General features: G+C 36.2%; 1 protein-coding gene across 4 annotated transcripts in view; it reads right to left on the reverse strand.

The window, feature by feature from the left end:
* The window catches only part of AGO3 (argonaute RISC catalytic component 3), a 228,780-nt gene that overhangs the window by 170,292 nt on the left and 44,585 nt on the right, over window positions 1-13,903 (reverse strand). For 2 of the 4 annotated variants that reach the window (XM_077150307.1, XM_077150305.1), the window contains exon 2: window positions 1,487-1,658. In XM_077150307.1, coding sequence (XP_077006422.1) covers window positions 1,487-1,658 — 172 coding nt within the window. Of the gene's footprint in view, window positions 1-1,486; window positions 1,659-13,903 lie in introns of those variants that run through there. The other 2 variants (XM_077150308.1, XM_077150309.1) reach the window with 2 other exon arrangements.

Consider the following 13,903-nt stretch of genomic DNA (forward strand, 5'->3'; position numbering starts at 1 on the left):
GAGAATGAGTTGTTTTGACTAGCTGTATTTGAAGCACTTTAGGGACTTTCTGGTGTTAATCTGAAGCTCAGAAAAGAGACGGAGGCTAGATTAAGAATCATCTATTCATAGATGACAACTTAAGGTAATATCTGACTAGAACTCTTCCCATTAAGCCTGGTTTTGGCTCACATACCTGATTCTTTTCAACCATTGTACCTGCTAATGCTATCCTTTAAAAAAAAAAAAGTTGTCTTTATTAAATTCTACCAACTGTTTTAGATTAACTCAAATTATTTTCTTTTTCCTTTGCAAAATATTTCCTAATGTCTACTAAGTCAGAATCCTGGAGCTCTCATCTCATCTTTGCTATTACAACTGTTTTTGGGTAAGTCGCTTAACATTCCTGGATTTCAACTCTAAAAAGATATCCAATTAGCTAATCTTTTAGATTCCTTCCCAACTGTAATACTCTACAACTCCCTTCCTGACCTCACAAAGAACTCTGTTTTACATGTCAACTATAACATTCTTATGCATTTTTTCACGTTATCACAAAGTGTCTTAGTGTTCATTCACTTTCAAGTTGAACAGACATATTAAGAATTAGGATGGCAAGCCCAAGAAAAAGATATGAAAACTTCATGTTTTTATGTGTCCTATCTTTTCTACTAAATTACAAATTTCGTGATCACAAGAACCATCTGTCTTTTGAACCAAGGTTTCTAACAATATTTAATGAAGAAGAAAAGTGTGCGGTACTTGATAGCAAAAACCAAAATAATAAACTAAATATCATATTGTTTTCCAAATGTTTTTTTTTGTCCTTAACTCTTTTTTTTTCAAAACTAGTATATAACCTCCTTTTTGGTACACACGTTATGACAAACTCCTTTTATATTCTCCATATTTCACAGACCAGAACCAGTCTTACATATGGCATTGGGAAGGGACCTTGTTGAAAGTACACTGACAAATCGTTATATATCAATATGCTTGTTCCTATATAAGAGTAGGGAACAGACAGGAAATGAGGAGTAGAGGAATAGAAAGCAGAAAACCATGATAACTTCCATCTCTACCGACCACTGCTACCACCACCACAACCATCTCAAAGGGAAAATTAAGAAAGAGGTTAATAAAGTAGGGGTGGAATAGGAAGGAGGAAAAAAAAGGATAGACATATTACCTAGCAGCAAGAGAGAAAAGTTACTCAGGATGCAGAAGCTGATTTCAAGAGCACATAAAAATTATTTGAACTTTTCCTAGTATTGCAGGAAAAATATGAGTTCAAGTTAATAATGAAATAATTTCAGTGCAATTTGCAGATTTTTCCCACCACCACAATTCTGAAGTATAATCAATTTCAAAACCATTTAGCATGTGTTCTTGGCCAAATTATTATACATTATCATTGGTTTTCAGACATAGAAGGTAAACATGAATAATCAATAAAACAAAGACAATTATCCACAATAAATAATTTCTATAGCTTCAGGATTCTTACCTGTTCACTCTTCTAGGACACTTGTCTGGTTTAATATCTACCTCATAGAGGTAGACATCAATCTTTGGGATTTCAACTTGAAAACAGTTAGCCAGCAATTTAATGGGTTTGCCCATGGTGCCATAGCCAGGTCGTCTGGGCACCATGAGTAGGGGCTGGGCCCCAACGGGTCCTGTCAAGAAAGGGAAAAAGAAAACAGTAATGCTGTTAGAAGTTGCATTTGATTATCATCTCAATCAAAGAACAGTAAAATTAAAAGTACAGCTGCTAAGTAATTTAAGACTAGTGCTGAAAGACAGGATCATTCAAAACACTACCATTTCCTTCATTCCAATTTCCTCTCTTCATTTTTAAAAACTGTGTACATCTAGAAAATTGTTTTGAAATAAGGTAGAGAGAAGGGAGAACCATCACGCAAACCTAAGAAGCATAAGCGAGAACAAGACAGACCCAGAGAGTGTGAGATCAAAGAAAGTAGAAGGTAATAATAAATGAAAGACCAAAATTTAACGAAATAAAAAATAATATACAAAAATGGATCAACATCAGACATCAAGTAGAGATACGAATGAAGCTAATCTGGATAGGACTAAAGTATATTAGAAGACTGGGTAAAGAATGATATCCATATTTTAAAACTTCAACTTCTGTGTGACACTAAAGGGAGAAATGTTTATTTGTGGCAAAATTTATACTTTGGCTAGTGCATTTCCTAATTTAATTCATATGGTCAGTTTAACTCAATACCACAGTACATAGACTCTTGAATAGGGAATGATATTTTGTTGGTTTGTCCAGGTTAGTGTGATGCCCAATAAACCCCGGAGTGATTTCAACAGTGAATAAATAAGTATTGCAAAGCCTCCTTGGGGAATGAGGAGAAAGGGGGAAATATTCAACTTTCCCATTTGGATAATTTCTGATATTCTCTCAAGCAGTGGGAACAACCAAATCAATAGGCTGAGCCCTTGATCTTGGGGTTTGCCCCTGTGAAACTTATCCCTGTAAAGGACAGGCTAAGCCTACTTAAAATGAGGCCTAAGCATCACCCCAGAGAATCTCTTCTGTTGCTCAGATGTGGCCTCTCTTTCTCTAAGCTGACGCGGCAAATGAACTTACTTCACTGCCCTCCCCCACTACATGGAACATGACTCCCAGGGGTCTAAATCTCCCTGGCACTGTGGGACAGAAATCCTGGGGTGAGCTGGGACCCAGCATCAAGGGATTGAGAAAATCTTCTTGACTAAAAGGGGGAACGGAGAAATGAGACAAAGTAAAATTTCAGTGGCTGAGAGATTTCAAACAGAGTTGAGAAATTACCCTGGAGGTTTTTTTTATTATACAAATATTCCTTTTTTAGTTTATGGTATATTGGAGGGGCTAAAGGGAAGTACTTGATACTGTGGAGCTGTGTTCCAGTAGCCATGTTTCTTGAAGATGACTATAGAATGATATAGCTTTTACAATGTGACTGTGTGATTGTGAAAACCTTGTGTCTGATGCTCCTTTTATCTAGGGTATGGGCAGACAAGTAAAAAATAAAGATAAAAATGAACAAATAATACGGGGAACAAAGTTTAAAATAATTTGAGTACATTGAAATACCAGTGGTCAATGAGAGGGAGGGGTAAGGGGTATGGTTTGTATGAATGTTTTTCTTTCTTCTCTCTTTTCCTGGAGTGATGCAAATGTTTAAAAAAATGATCATGGTGATGAATACGCAACTATGTGATGATAATGCGAGCCACTGATTGTATACCATGCATAGAATGTTAGTATGTCAAGTTTTTACAATAAAAATAAAAAACAATCTGTAAAATCCTAGAACGAGCTGAGATTGAGCATCAAGGGATTGAGAAAATCCCTAGAATGAGCTGAGACTCAGCATCAGGGGATTGAGAACCTTCTCGACCAAAAGGGGGAAGAGTGAAATGAGGCAAAATAAAGTGTCAATGGCTGAGAGATTCCAAACAGAGCCGAGAGATTATTCTGAAGGTTATTCTTACGCATTAAATAGATATCACCTTGTTAGTCAAGATGTGACAGAGAAGCTGGAGGGAACTGCCTGAAAATGTGGAGCTGTGTTCCAGTAGCCATGTTTTTTGAAGATGACTGTATGATGATATAGCTTTCACAGTGTGACTGTGATTGTGAAAACCTTGTGTCTGATACTCCTTTTATCTACCTTATCAACAGACGAGTAAAATATAGAACAAAGATGAATAACAGGAAGAACAAATGTTAAAATAAATTTAGATTGAAATGCTGGTGATCAGTGAAGGGGAAGGGTGGGGGGTATGGTAAGAATGATTTTTTTTCTGTTTTCTTTTTATTTCTTTTTCTGATTAGATGCAAATGTTCTAAGAAATGATCATGATGATGAATATGCAACTATGTGATGACACTGTAAATTACTGATTATATATGTAGAATGGAATGATCAAAAGTTAATGTTTGCATTTGGTGATTTTTGGTATTTTTTTTAATTAAAAAATTAATAAATGTATATATATATATACTAAAACACACAAAAATAAATAAAATTAAACAACCTGTACTTTTATTGCCATAATCAGTTCTAGAACTCAAATTTCGAAAAAGAAAACTCCATGCTCCTTATACCCCCCTCCCTATTTATGACTCCTAGCATTGGTGTGGTACCTTTGTTAAAATTGATGGAAGAACATTAAGATGTTACTGTAACTACAGGCTATAGTTTGCGTTAAATATCTTTTCTCCAACATACCACCGTAGTACACTTCGAAGTTGTAACCTATATTTGTTCTAAGTCATGAAGAACATGCTGTATTTGTACTATTCAGCACTTTCACGATCCACAAGAAGGTTCACTATATTATACAGTCCCTTGCTTCATCCATTAGCTTTTCCTGTAGTGATACACATAACTGTCAGGTATCAGAAAATAAAACAATAACACAAAATGGATTCTGTGGCATGGGGGCCCCTTCAGCTTCTCTCTCTCAGCAGCAATTCTGACAAGACCTAACACGACAGCAAGATAGTAAGGACCAACGTGCCAACACCCCATCCGTCAGAGGCCAGATCAGATAGCTGTGAGTATGAAGTCATGATCTGTACCAGCCTGATATCTCCGGTTGATACCTGTGGCCACACGTCACCCCCACTCTCTCGCGCATTTTTCCTTTAAAACTACCAGTTGTCAGAAAGAAAGTTGGAGCCATTTTTCCTTTCCTTTCGCTGGCAGGTTTTGCTGGCTTCCACCTGCCTGTTCTCCCTTTGCTGTCTGTTTCTTTCTAGCAATAAACCCCATAAGCTTTAATTCGCTGTCTCCTAGGGAATCCTTTAACTACTCTGTGCCTAACACAAATGTTGCTGAAAATCTGGGAAGGAGGTCTGACTAAAGACTTAGCTTTCCGGCCCCTTGGGGCTACGAGACAGCCTTCCAGTCTGTCCACCAAACTGGTACAGTTGCTATGGTTTCCATGTGATTGACAACTTGAGTTTCCGGCTCAAACCATATTAATGTGACATCAGCTCACATCCACAGCATCCAAACGACTACAATCAATTTGGCCCTACATAAGTGATGCCTTTCTGCCAGATCCTTCCGTGAGACAATGTCCCGGTGACACCTTGGCCCACCTCAGTGAGCATGGCCCAAAGCCCAAGCTCAGTCTAAACTCTTCAGCTCTTTGAGCGTTTTCCAATGTAGCAGTCAAAAAAGACTTGCAGGACACCCTAGGCAAAAGACTCACACTTTCCTAACCCGTAACAACAAAATAGGGACGCCTGCTTTGTTGTTGCAATTGGATCTTGGATCTCGGTAAATCAGCCTCACCTCATGCTACACTGGCCCATAAGCCAGCAATGGAGCTGGCAACTTCTCTAAGCCTCCTGTCCATAGGGCCCCAACCAGAGTCAGTGCGTCCGAGATGCAAGTCCCTAAGGAGACTGTAAACCTTCAACAGAGCTGGAAACTGTCAGCTTCGAAAGGCGCAGTTAAACTTAAGTCTCCACAAGCAAACCTCCATAAGCCTCCTGCAAGCAAAATCCCTAGCATGTAGTAAACCTCCCCCTCCATATTAATAATTAGCAAATAATCATAGGTAACACCCTAACAGTTTCTAATCCTACCCCTATTGGATGTTTACTTTGTAATCTTAGTAAACTCTAAATAAAAAAGAAGATAAACAAACACTTATTTTTCTCTGCAATTTGGCTTGGTCACAATACCCTTTAAAACAACAAAAAAGTTGCCCCACAGCATGGCATTCTCGATTAACAAATAGTCTGAAAGTTCCTCCTCCCAAACTTAACAACCTTATTCCTCTGTGCTATTCTGCCACATGTTTCATGTCTATTTAACTGCTAACCAATATATTCGGCATGTTAAATATTTAATGTCTGTTTGTTAGCTAATGTGTTCAGTCTAATTATTAATTGGTAGGGTCCTACATTTATATAAGTCAAAAATTCATAACTGGTTACTAATTATAGAAATTATTTTAAAAAGGGAACCTTTAGGTTATATTAAAAATTAAAAGCATTTTGGTTATAAGTCTATAAAAAAGCTTTATTGCTATAACATAATCTATCCTCACTATAATTTAAATGAAAATACTACTATAAGAGAAAAATTGAGTGTGTTATTTCATCACATTTTTACAAAAAATGAAGATGGGATGAGATGGCATATCCAATTCTTCATTTATCCCTCCAAAAATATTTTTGTGTTTTTGTTTCCTTTTCAAATACTAAACTTTCTATCGATGTCTATATGCATTTTCAATGTATAGTCTCATACCTCTGGATAATAACAGCAAATAAGAATATTCCTAACGAGCTCTAATATCTTTCTATCTGTACAACCAATTAAAAAGTTTTCCCCAGGTTCCGGAGAAGTTGGCGGCTTAGTAAGACGTGCGGGTCTTAGTTCCTCCTCCAGAACAGCTACTAGAGAAGTAGAAACGATTCAGAACAGTTCCCGGAGCCACGACAGAGACCAAGAATACAGCGTACCCCATTCTGGAATGGCTGACTGGCTGGGAGAACCCGCTCCGGTGAGATCGCCGAGGGGCGCGGGCTTTACCCGGGCTGGGGTGGCAGGCAGCCGGAGTCCCTACCTCCCTCCTTCCCGGGCCGGCTGGGAGAATTGGACAGGCGGTCCCTTCAAGCCACGGCAGCTGGCGCCCCTCCCCCCAACACGCGGCCCCCCGGACAAGCTGGGAAAATTGGATCAGAGATCCCCAAGTCGCGGAGAACGGCGACCAGGGTCCCTTCCAAACACGTGGCTTCCCGGTCCGGCTGGGAACGGTGGATAGACACTTCCCCAAGCCGTTTCGGCTGGCGACCCCCCCCTCAGCGAGAGTGTTCCAAAGTTAAAGGAGCCACAGCATCTTTTACTGGTGGGACCCGCAGACAGATGAGCGCCACAAGCGCCACCTACTGGGCAGGATAAGAAAAACAGAGCCCAGAGATTTCACAGAAAAATCTTTCAACCTGCGGGGTCTTACACCCAGGGAAATCTGATTAAATGCCCAGACGCCAGCAGAAGATAACAGATCACGCTCAGAAAATTGAAAACATGGCCCAGTCAAAGGAACAAACCAATAGTTCAAATGAGATACAGGAGCTGAGACAACTAATGCTGAATATACGAACAGAAATGGAAAACCTCTTCAAAAACCAAATCGATAAATTGAGGGAGGACATGAAGAAGACATGGGCTGAACAAAAAGAAGAAATACAAAAACTGAAAAAACAAATCACAGAACTGATGGGAGTGAAGGACAAAGTAGAAAAGCTGGAAAAAACAATGGATACCTACAATGGTAGATTTAAAGAGACAGAAGCTAGAATTAGTGAATTGGAGGATGGAACATCTGAATTCCAAAAAGAAACAGAAACTATAGGGAAAAGAATGGAAAAATTTGAACAGGGTATCAGGGAACTCAAGGACAATATGAACCGCAAAATATACGTGTTGTGGGTGTCCCAGAAAGAGAAGAGAAGGGAAAAGGAGGAGAAAAACTAATGGAAGAAATTATCACTGAAATTTCCCAACTCTTATGAAAGACCTAAAATCACAGATCCAAGAAGTGTAGCGCACCCCAAAGAGATAAGACCCAAATAGGCGTTCTCCAAGACACTTACTAGTAAGAATGTCAGAGGTCAAAGAGAAAGAGAGGATCTTGAAAGCAGCAAGAGAAAAACAATCCATCACATACAAGGGAAACCTAATAAGACTATGTGTAGATTTCTCAGCAGAAACCATGGAAGCTAGAAGACAGAGGGATGATATATTATCTAAATTACTAAAAGAGAAAAACTGCCAACCAAGACTCCTATATCCAGCAAAATTGTCCTTCAAAAATGAGGGAGAAATTAAAACATTCTCAGACAAAAAGTCACTGAGAGAATTTGTGACCAAGAGACCAGCTCTGCAAGAAATACTAAAGGGAGCACTAGAGTCAGATATGAAAAGACAGAACAGAGAGGTATGGAGAAGAGTGTAGAAAGAAGGAAAATCAGATATGATATATATAATACAAAAGATAAAATGGTAGAGGAAAATATTATCCAAACAGTAATAACACTAAATGCTAATGGACTGAATTCCCCAATCAAAAGACATAGATTGGCAGAATGGATTAAAAAACAGGATCCTTCTATATGCTGTCTACAGGAAACACATCTTAGACCCAAAGATAAACATAGGTTGAAAGTGAAAGGTTGGGAAAAGATATTTCATGCAAATAACAACCAGAAAATAGCAGGAGTGGCTATACTAATATCCAACAAGTTAGACTTCAAATGTAAAACAGTTAAAAGAGACAAAGAAGGACACTATATACTAATAAAAGGAACAATTAAACAAGAAGACATAACAATCATAAATATTTATGCACCGAACCAGAATGCCCCAAAATACGTGAGGAATACACTGCAAACACTGAAAAGGGAAATAGACACAAATACCATAATAGTTGGAGACTTCAATTCCCCACTCTCATCAATGGACAGAACATCTAGACAGAGGATCAATAAAGAAATAGAGAATCTGAATATTACTATAAAGGAGCTAGACTTAACAGACATTTATAGGACATTACATCCCACAACAGCAGGATACACCTTTTTCTCAAGTGCTCATGGATCATTCTCAAAGATAGACCATATGCTGGGTCACAAAACAAGTCTTAACAAATTTAAGAAGATTGAAATCATACACAACACTTTCTCGGATCATAAAGGAATGAAGTTGGAAATCAATAATACGCGGAATGCCAGAAAATTCACAAATACCTGGAGGCTCAACAACACACTCTTAAACAACAAGTGGGTCAAAGAAGAAATTGCAAGAGAAATTAGTAAATACCTCGAGGCAAATGAAAATGAAAACACAACATATCAAAACTTATGGGATGCAGCAAAGGCAGTGCTAAGAGGGAAATTTATTGCCCTAAATGCCTATATCAGAAAAGAAGAAAAGGCAAAAATGCAGGAATTAACTGTTCAATTGGAAGAACTGGAGAAAGAAAAGCAAATTAATCCCAAAGCAAGCAAAAGGAAAGAAATAACAAAGATCAGAGCAGAAATAAATGAAATTGAGAACATGAAAACAATAGAGAAAATCAATAAGACCAGAAGTTGGTTCTATGAGAAAATCAATAAGATTGATGGGCCCCTATCAAGATTGACAAAAAGAAGAAGAGAGAGGATGCAAATAAATAAGATCAGAAATGGAAGAGGAGACATAACTACTGACCTCACAGAAATAAAGGAGGTAATAACAGGATACTATGACCAACTTCACGCTAATAAATACAACAATTTAGATGAAATGGACGGGTTCCTGGAAAGACATGAACAACCAACTTTGACTCAAGAAGACATAGATGACCTCAACAAACCCATCACAAGTAAAGAAATTGAATCAGTCATTCAAAAGCTTCCTAAAAAGAAAAGTCCAGGACCAGACGGCTTCACATGTGAATTCTACCAAACGTTCCAGAAAGAATTAGTAGCAATTCTCCTCAAACTCTTCAAAAAAATCGAAGTGGAGGGAAAACTACCTAATTCATTCTATGAAGCCAACATCACCCTCATACCAAAACCAGGCAAAGATATTACAAAAAAAGAAAACTACAGACCAATCTCTCTAATGAATACAGATGCAAAAATCCTCAATAAAATTCTAGCAAATCGTATCCAACAACACATTAAAAGAATTATACATCATGACCAAGTAGGATTCATCCCAGGTATGCAAGGATGGTTCAACATAAGAAAATCAATTAACGTAATACACCATATCAACAAATCAAAGCAGAAAAATCACATGATCATCTCAATTGATGCAGAGAAGGCATTCGACAAGATTCAACATCCTTTCCTGATGAAAACACTTCAAAAGATAGGAATACAAGGGAACTTCCTTAAAATGATAGAGGGAATATATGAAAAACCCACAGCTAATATCATCCTCAATGGGGAAAAATTGAAAACTTTCCCCCTAAGATCAGGAACAAGACAAGGATGTCCACTATCACCACTATTATTCAACATTGTGCTGGAGGTTCTAGCCAGAGCAATTAGACAAGAAAAAGAAATACAAGGCATCAAAATTGGAAAGGAAGAAGTAAAACTATCACTGTTTGCAGACGATATGATACTATACGTCGAAAACCCGGAAAAATCCACAACAAAACTACTAGAGCTAATAAAGGAGTACAGCAAAGTAGCAGGTTACAAGATCAACATTCAAAAATCTGTAGCATTTCTATACACTAGTAATGAACAAGCTGAGGGGGAAATCAAGAAACGAATCCCATTTACAATTGCAACTAAAAGAATAAAATACCTAGGAATAAATTTAACTAAAGAGACAAAAAACCTATATAAAGAAAACTACAAAAACTGTTAAAAGAAATCACAGAAGACCTAAATAGATGGAAGGGCATACCGTGTTCATGGATTCGAAGACTAAATATAGTTAAGATGTCAATCCTACCTAAATTGATTTACAGATTCAATGCAATACCAATCAAAATCCCAACAACTTATTTTTCAGAAATAGAAAAACGAATAAGCAAATTTATCTGGAAGGGCAGGATGCCCCGAATTGCTAAAAATATCTTGAGGAAAAAAACGAAGCTGGAGGTCTCATGCTGCCGGATTTTAAGGCATATTATGAAGCTACAGTGGTCAGAACAGCATGGTATTGGCATAAAGATAGATATATCGACCAATGGAATCTAATAGAGTGCTCAGATATAGACCCTCTCATCTATGGACATTTGATCTTTGATAAGGCAGTCAAGCCAACTCACCTGGGACAGAACAGTCTCTTCAATAAATGGTGCCTAGAGAACTGGATATCCATATGCAAAAGAATGAAAGAAGGCCTATATCTCACACCCTATACAAAAGTTAACTCAAAATGGATCAAAGATCTAAACATTAGGTCTAAGACCATAAAACAGTTAGAGGAAAATGTAGGGAGATATCTTATGAAACTTACAATTGGAGGCGGTTTTATGGACCTTAAACCTAAAGCAAGCGCACTGAAGAAATAAATAAATAAATGGGAGCTCCTCAAAATTAAACACTTTTGTGCATCAAAGAACTTCAACAAGAAAGTAGAAAGACAGCCTACACAATGGGAGAAAATATTTGGAAACGACATATCAGATAAAGGTCTAGTATCCAGAATTTATAAAGAGATTGTCCAACTCAATAACAAAAAGACAGCCAACCCAATTACAAAATGGGAAAAAGACTTGAACAGACACCTCTCAGAAGAGGAAATACAAATGGCCAAAAGGCACATGAAGAGATGCTCAATGTCCCTGGCCATTAGAGAAATGCAAATCAAAACCACAATGAGATATCATCTCACACCCACCAGAATGGCCATTATCAACAAAACAGAAAATGACAAGTGCTGGAGAGGATGCGGAGAAAGAGGCACACTTATCCACTGTTGGTGAGAATGTCAAATGGTGCAACCACTGTGGAAGGCAGTTTGGTGGTTCCTCAAAAAACTGAATATAGAATTGCCATACGACCCAGCAATACCATTGCTGGGTATCGACTCAAAGGACTTAAGGGCAAAGACACAAACGGACATTTGCACACCAATGTTTATAGCAGCGTTATTTACAATTGCAAAGAGATGGAAACGGCCAAAATGTCCATCAACAGACGAGTGGCTAAACAAACTGTGGTATATACATACGATGGAATATTATGCAGCTTTAAGACAGAATAAACTTATGAAGCATGTAATAACATGGATGGACCTAGAGAACATTATGCTGAGTGAGTCTAGCCAAAAACTAAAGGACAAATACTGTATGGTTCCACTGATGTGAACCGACATTCGAGAATAAACTTGGAATATGTCATTGGTAACAGAGACCAACAGGACTTAGAAACAGGGTAAGATAATGGGTAATTGGAGCTGAAGGGATACAGACTGTGCAACAGGACTAGATACAAAAACTCAAACATGGACAGCACAATAATACCTAATTGTAAAGTAATCATGTTAAAACACTGAATGAAGCTGCATCTGAGCTATAGGTTTTTTTTTTTGTTTGTCTGTTTGTTTGTCTTTTTTTTTTACTATTATTATTTTTTTTTCCTCTATATTAACATTCCATATCTTTTTCTGTTGTTTTGCGAGTTCTTTTCCTAAATCAATGCAAAAGTACTAAGAAATGATGATCATGCATCTATGTGATGATGTTAAGAATTACTGATTGCATATGTAGAATGGAATGATTTCTAAATGTTGTGTTAATTTCTTTTTTCTTTAATTAATAAAAAAAAGTTTTCCCACATTTAACCTTAAAACAAATTCAATGAGCTCACTATAGTTCCCAAAACATAATAGTTGATATATTTTAAAGTTCTTTATAATTTTAGAATATAAAAACAATAGAGGAAATTAAATAATGAATCTTTCAATCAGCAAATGCAATTTTATTCTGCTTAAGTATGTCTACCTAAATTTAAATAAACTTATTAATGAGTAAACTGATATTATAAATACATTCTCCAAATTCCTCTTAAAGTAGCCTTACAGGTTGCATAAACTGAGTAATGTACCTAACAATAAAAATACTCATATAAAATATAATGAAATTTAAAATATGCTAAGAATACATATATATTCTATTTAAAGAAATCAATTAAGCTTAATAAAAATATAAATGGATTTTTTATAACTTTAACTGAAGTTTAAAAAAATCTACCTTTTCTTACTCAACCATTTGTTACTTTTTGGAGTTATAATAACTTTATTAATGCCCGTCTGTTATGAATAAAAAGACAAATCTTAGCTTCTAAGAGTTTATATTCTACTTAAAAACATACACCTATTAAAGCTTTATATAAAACAGTGGTAAGAAAGGAATAAAAATACTGAAGAATTTAAAAAACAAAAAAAATTAAAAATGATCTAAAAAGCCCTCATAATAACACGTGTAAAACCTTTAAATAAGAAAGTAGCATTTAAACAAATAAAACTCTAAACCAGTTTTTTAAAAAAACTGTAACTTCATTCTGTAAATTAACACATTTCTAACATTATTTAGCAGTTAATAATATTGTTTAAAAATTTAAGTTTTTGCTAAATTAAACTGAAAAATTTTAAGTATATTATAAATAATCATTTATGTGTTCTAAGTATAAAGTATATAAATGCCTAGCCATATTCTAAGAACAAACATAAATTTCTTCCCTTCCTCCATTATTTTATAAACCTCTGGCTCTTCTTCTCTGCATAAATAGTATTATTAAAAGGAATTATATACAGGTTCAAAAGCTTTATAAATGCACTATCAAATTTACTTCTGATTATATGCAGTTCAAATAAATAAAAGCTATAGGTAACATAAGTATAAAAGGTGATAAAAAATTTTTAAAAAGTAACTTTTTTATAGTCATTATAAATTACAAGTCCTAAATAAATAAAGTAATAGAAAGTTGAGGGAAATAAATTTTGTTTATTATAGTCCTTTTTAATTAAAAGTTCTAAATGAATGTAAAAAGGTATAAAAAAGAAGTTTACAAAATTAAATTGTCTATCATAGAAACACTGTAAAGAGTTATAAAGAAGGAGTGTGCTGGTTTGAAAGGATCTATGTTCCCTAGAAAAGCCATGTTTTAATCAAACTCCCATTTCATAAAGGTAGAATAATCCCTATTCAATACTGTATGCTTGAAACTGCAATCACATTCTCTCCCTGGAGATGTGATTTAATCAAGAGTGGTTGTTAAACTGGATTAGGTGATGACATGTCTCCACCCATTTAGGTGGGTCTTGATTAGTTTCTGGAGTCCTATAAAAGAGGAAACATTCTGGAGAATAAAAAGAGACTCAGAGAGAGCAGAGCAGAATGACATAGCCACGAGAAGCAGAGTCCA

Source organism: Tamandua tetradactyla, chromosome 2 (assembly GCF_023851605.1).
Source record: "Tamandua tetradactyla isolate mTamTet1 chromosome 2, mTamTet1.pri, whole genome shotgun sequence".
Taxonomy (NCBI): domain Eukaryota; kingdom Metazoa; phylum Chordata; class Mammalia; order Pilosa; family Myrmecophagidae; genus Tamandua; species Tamandua tetradactyla.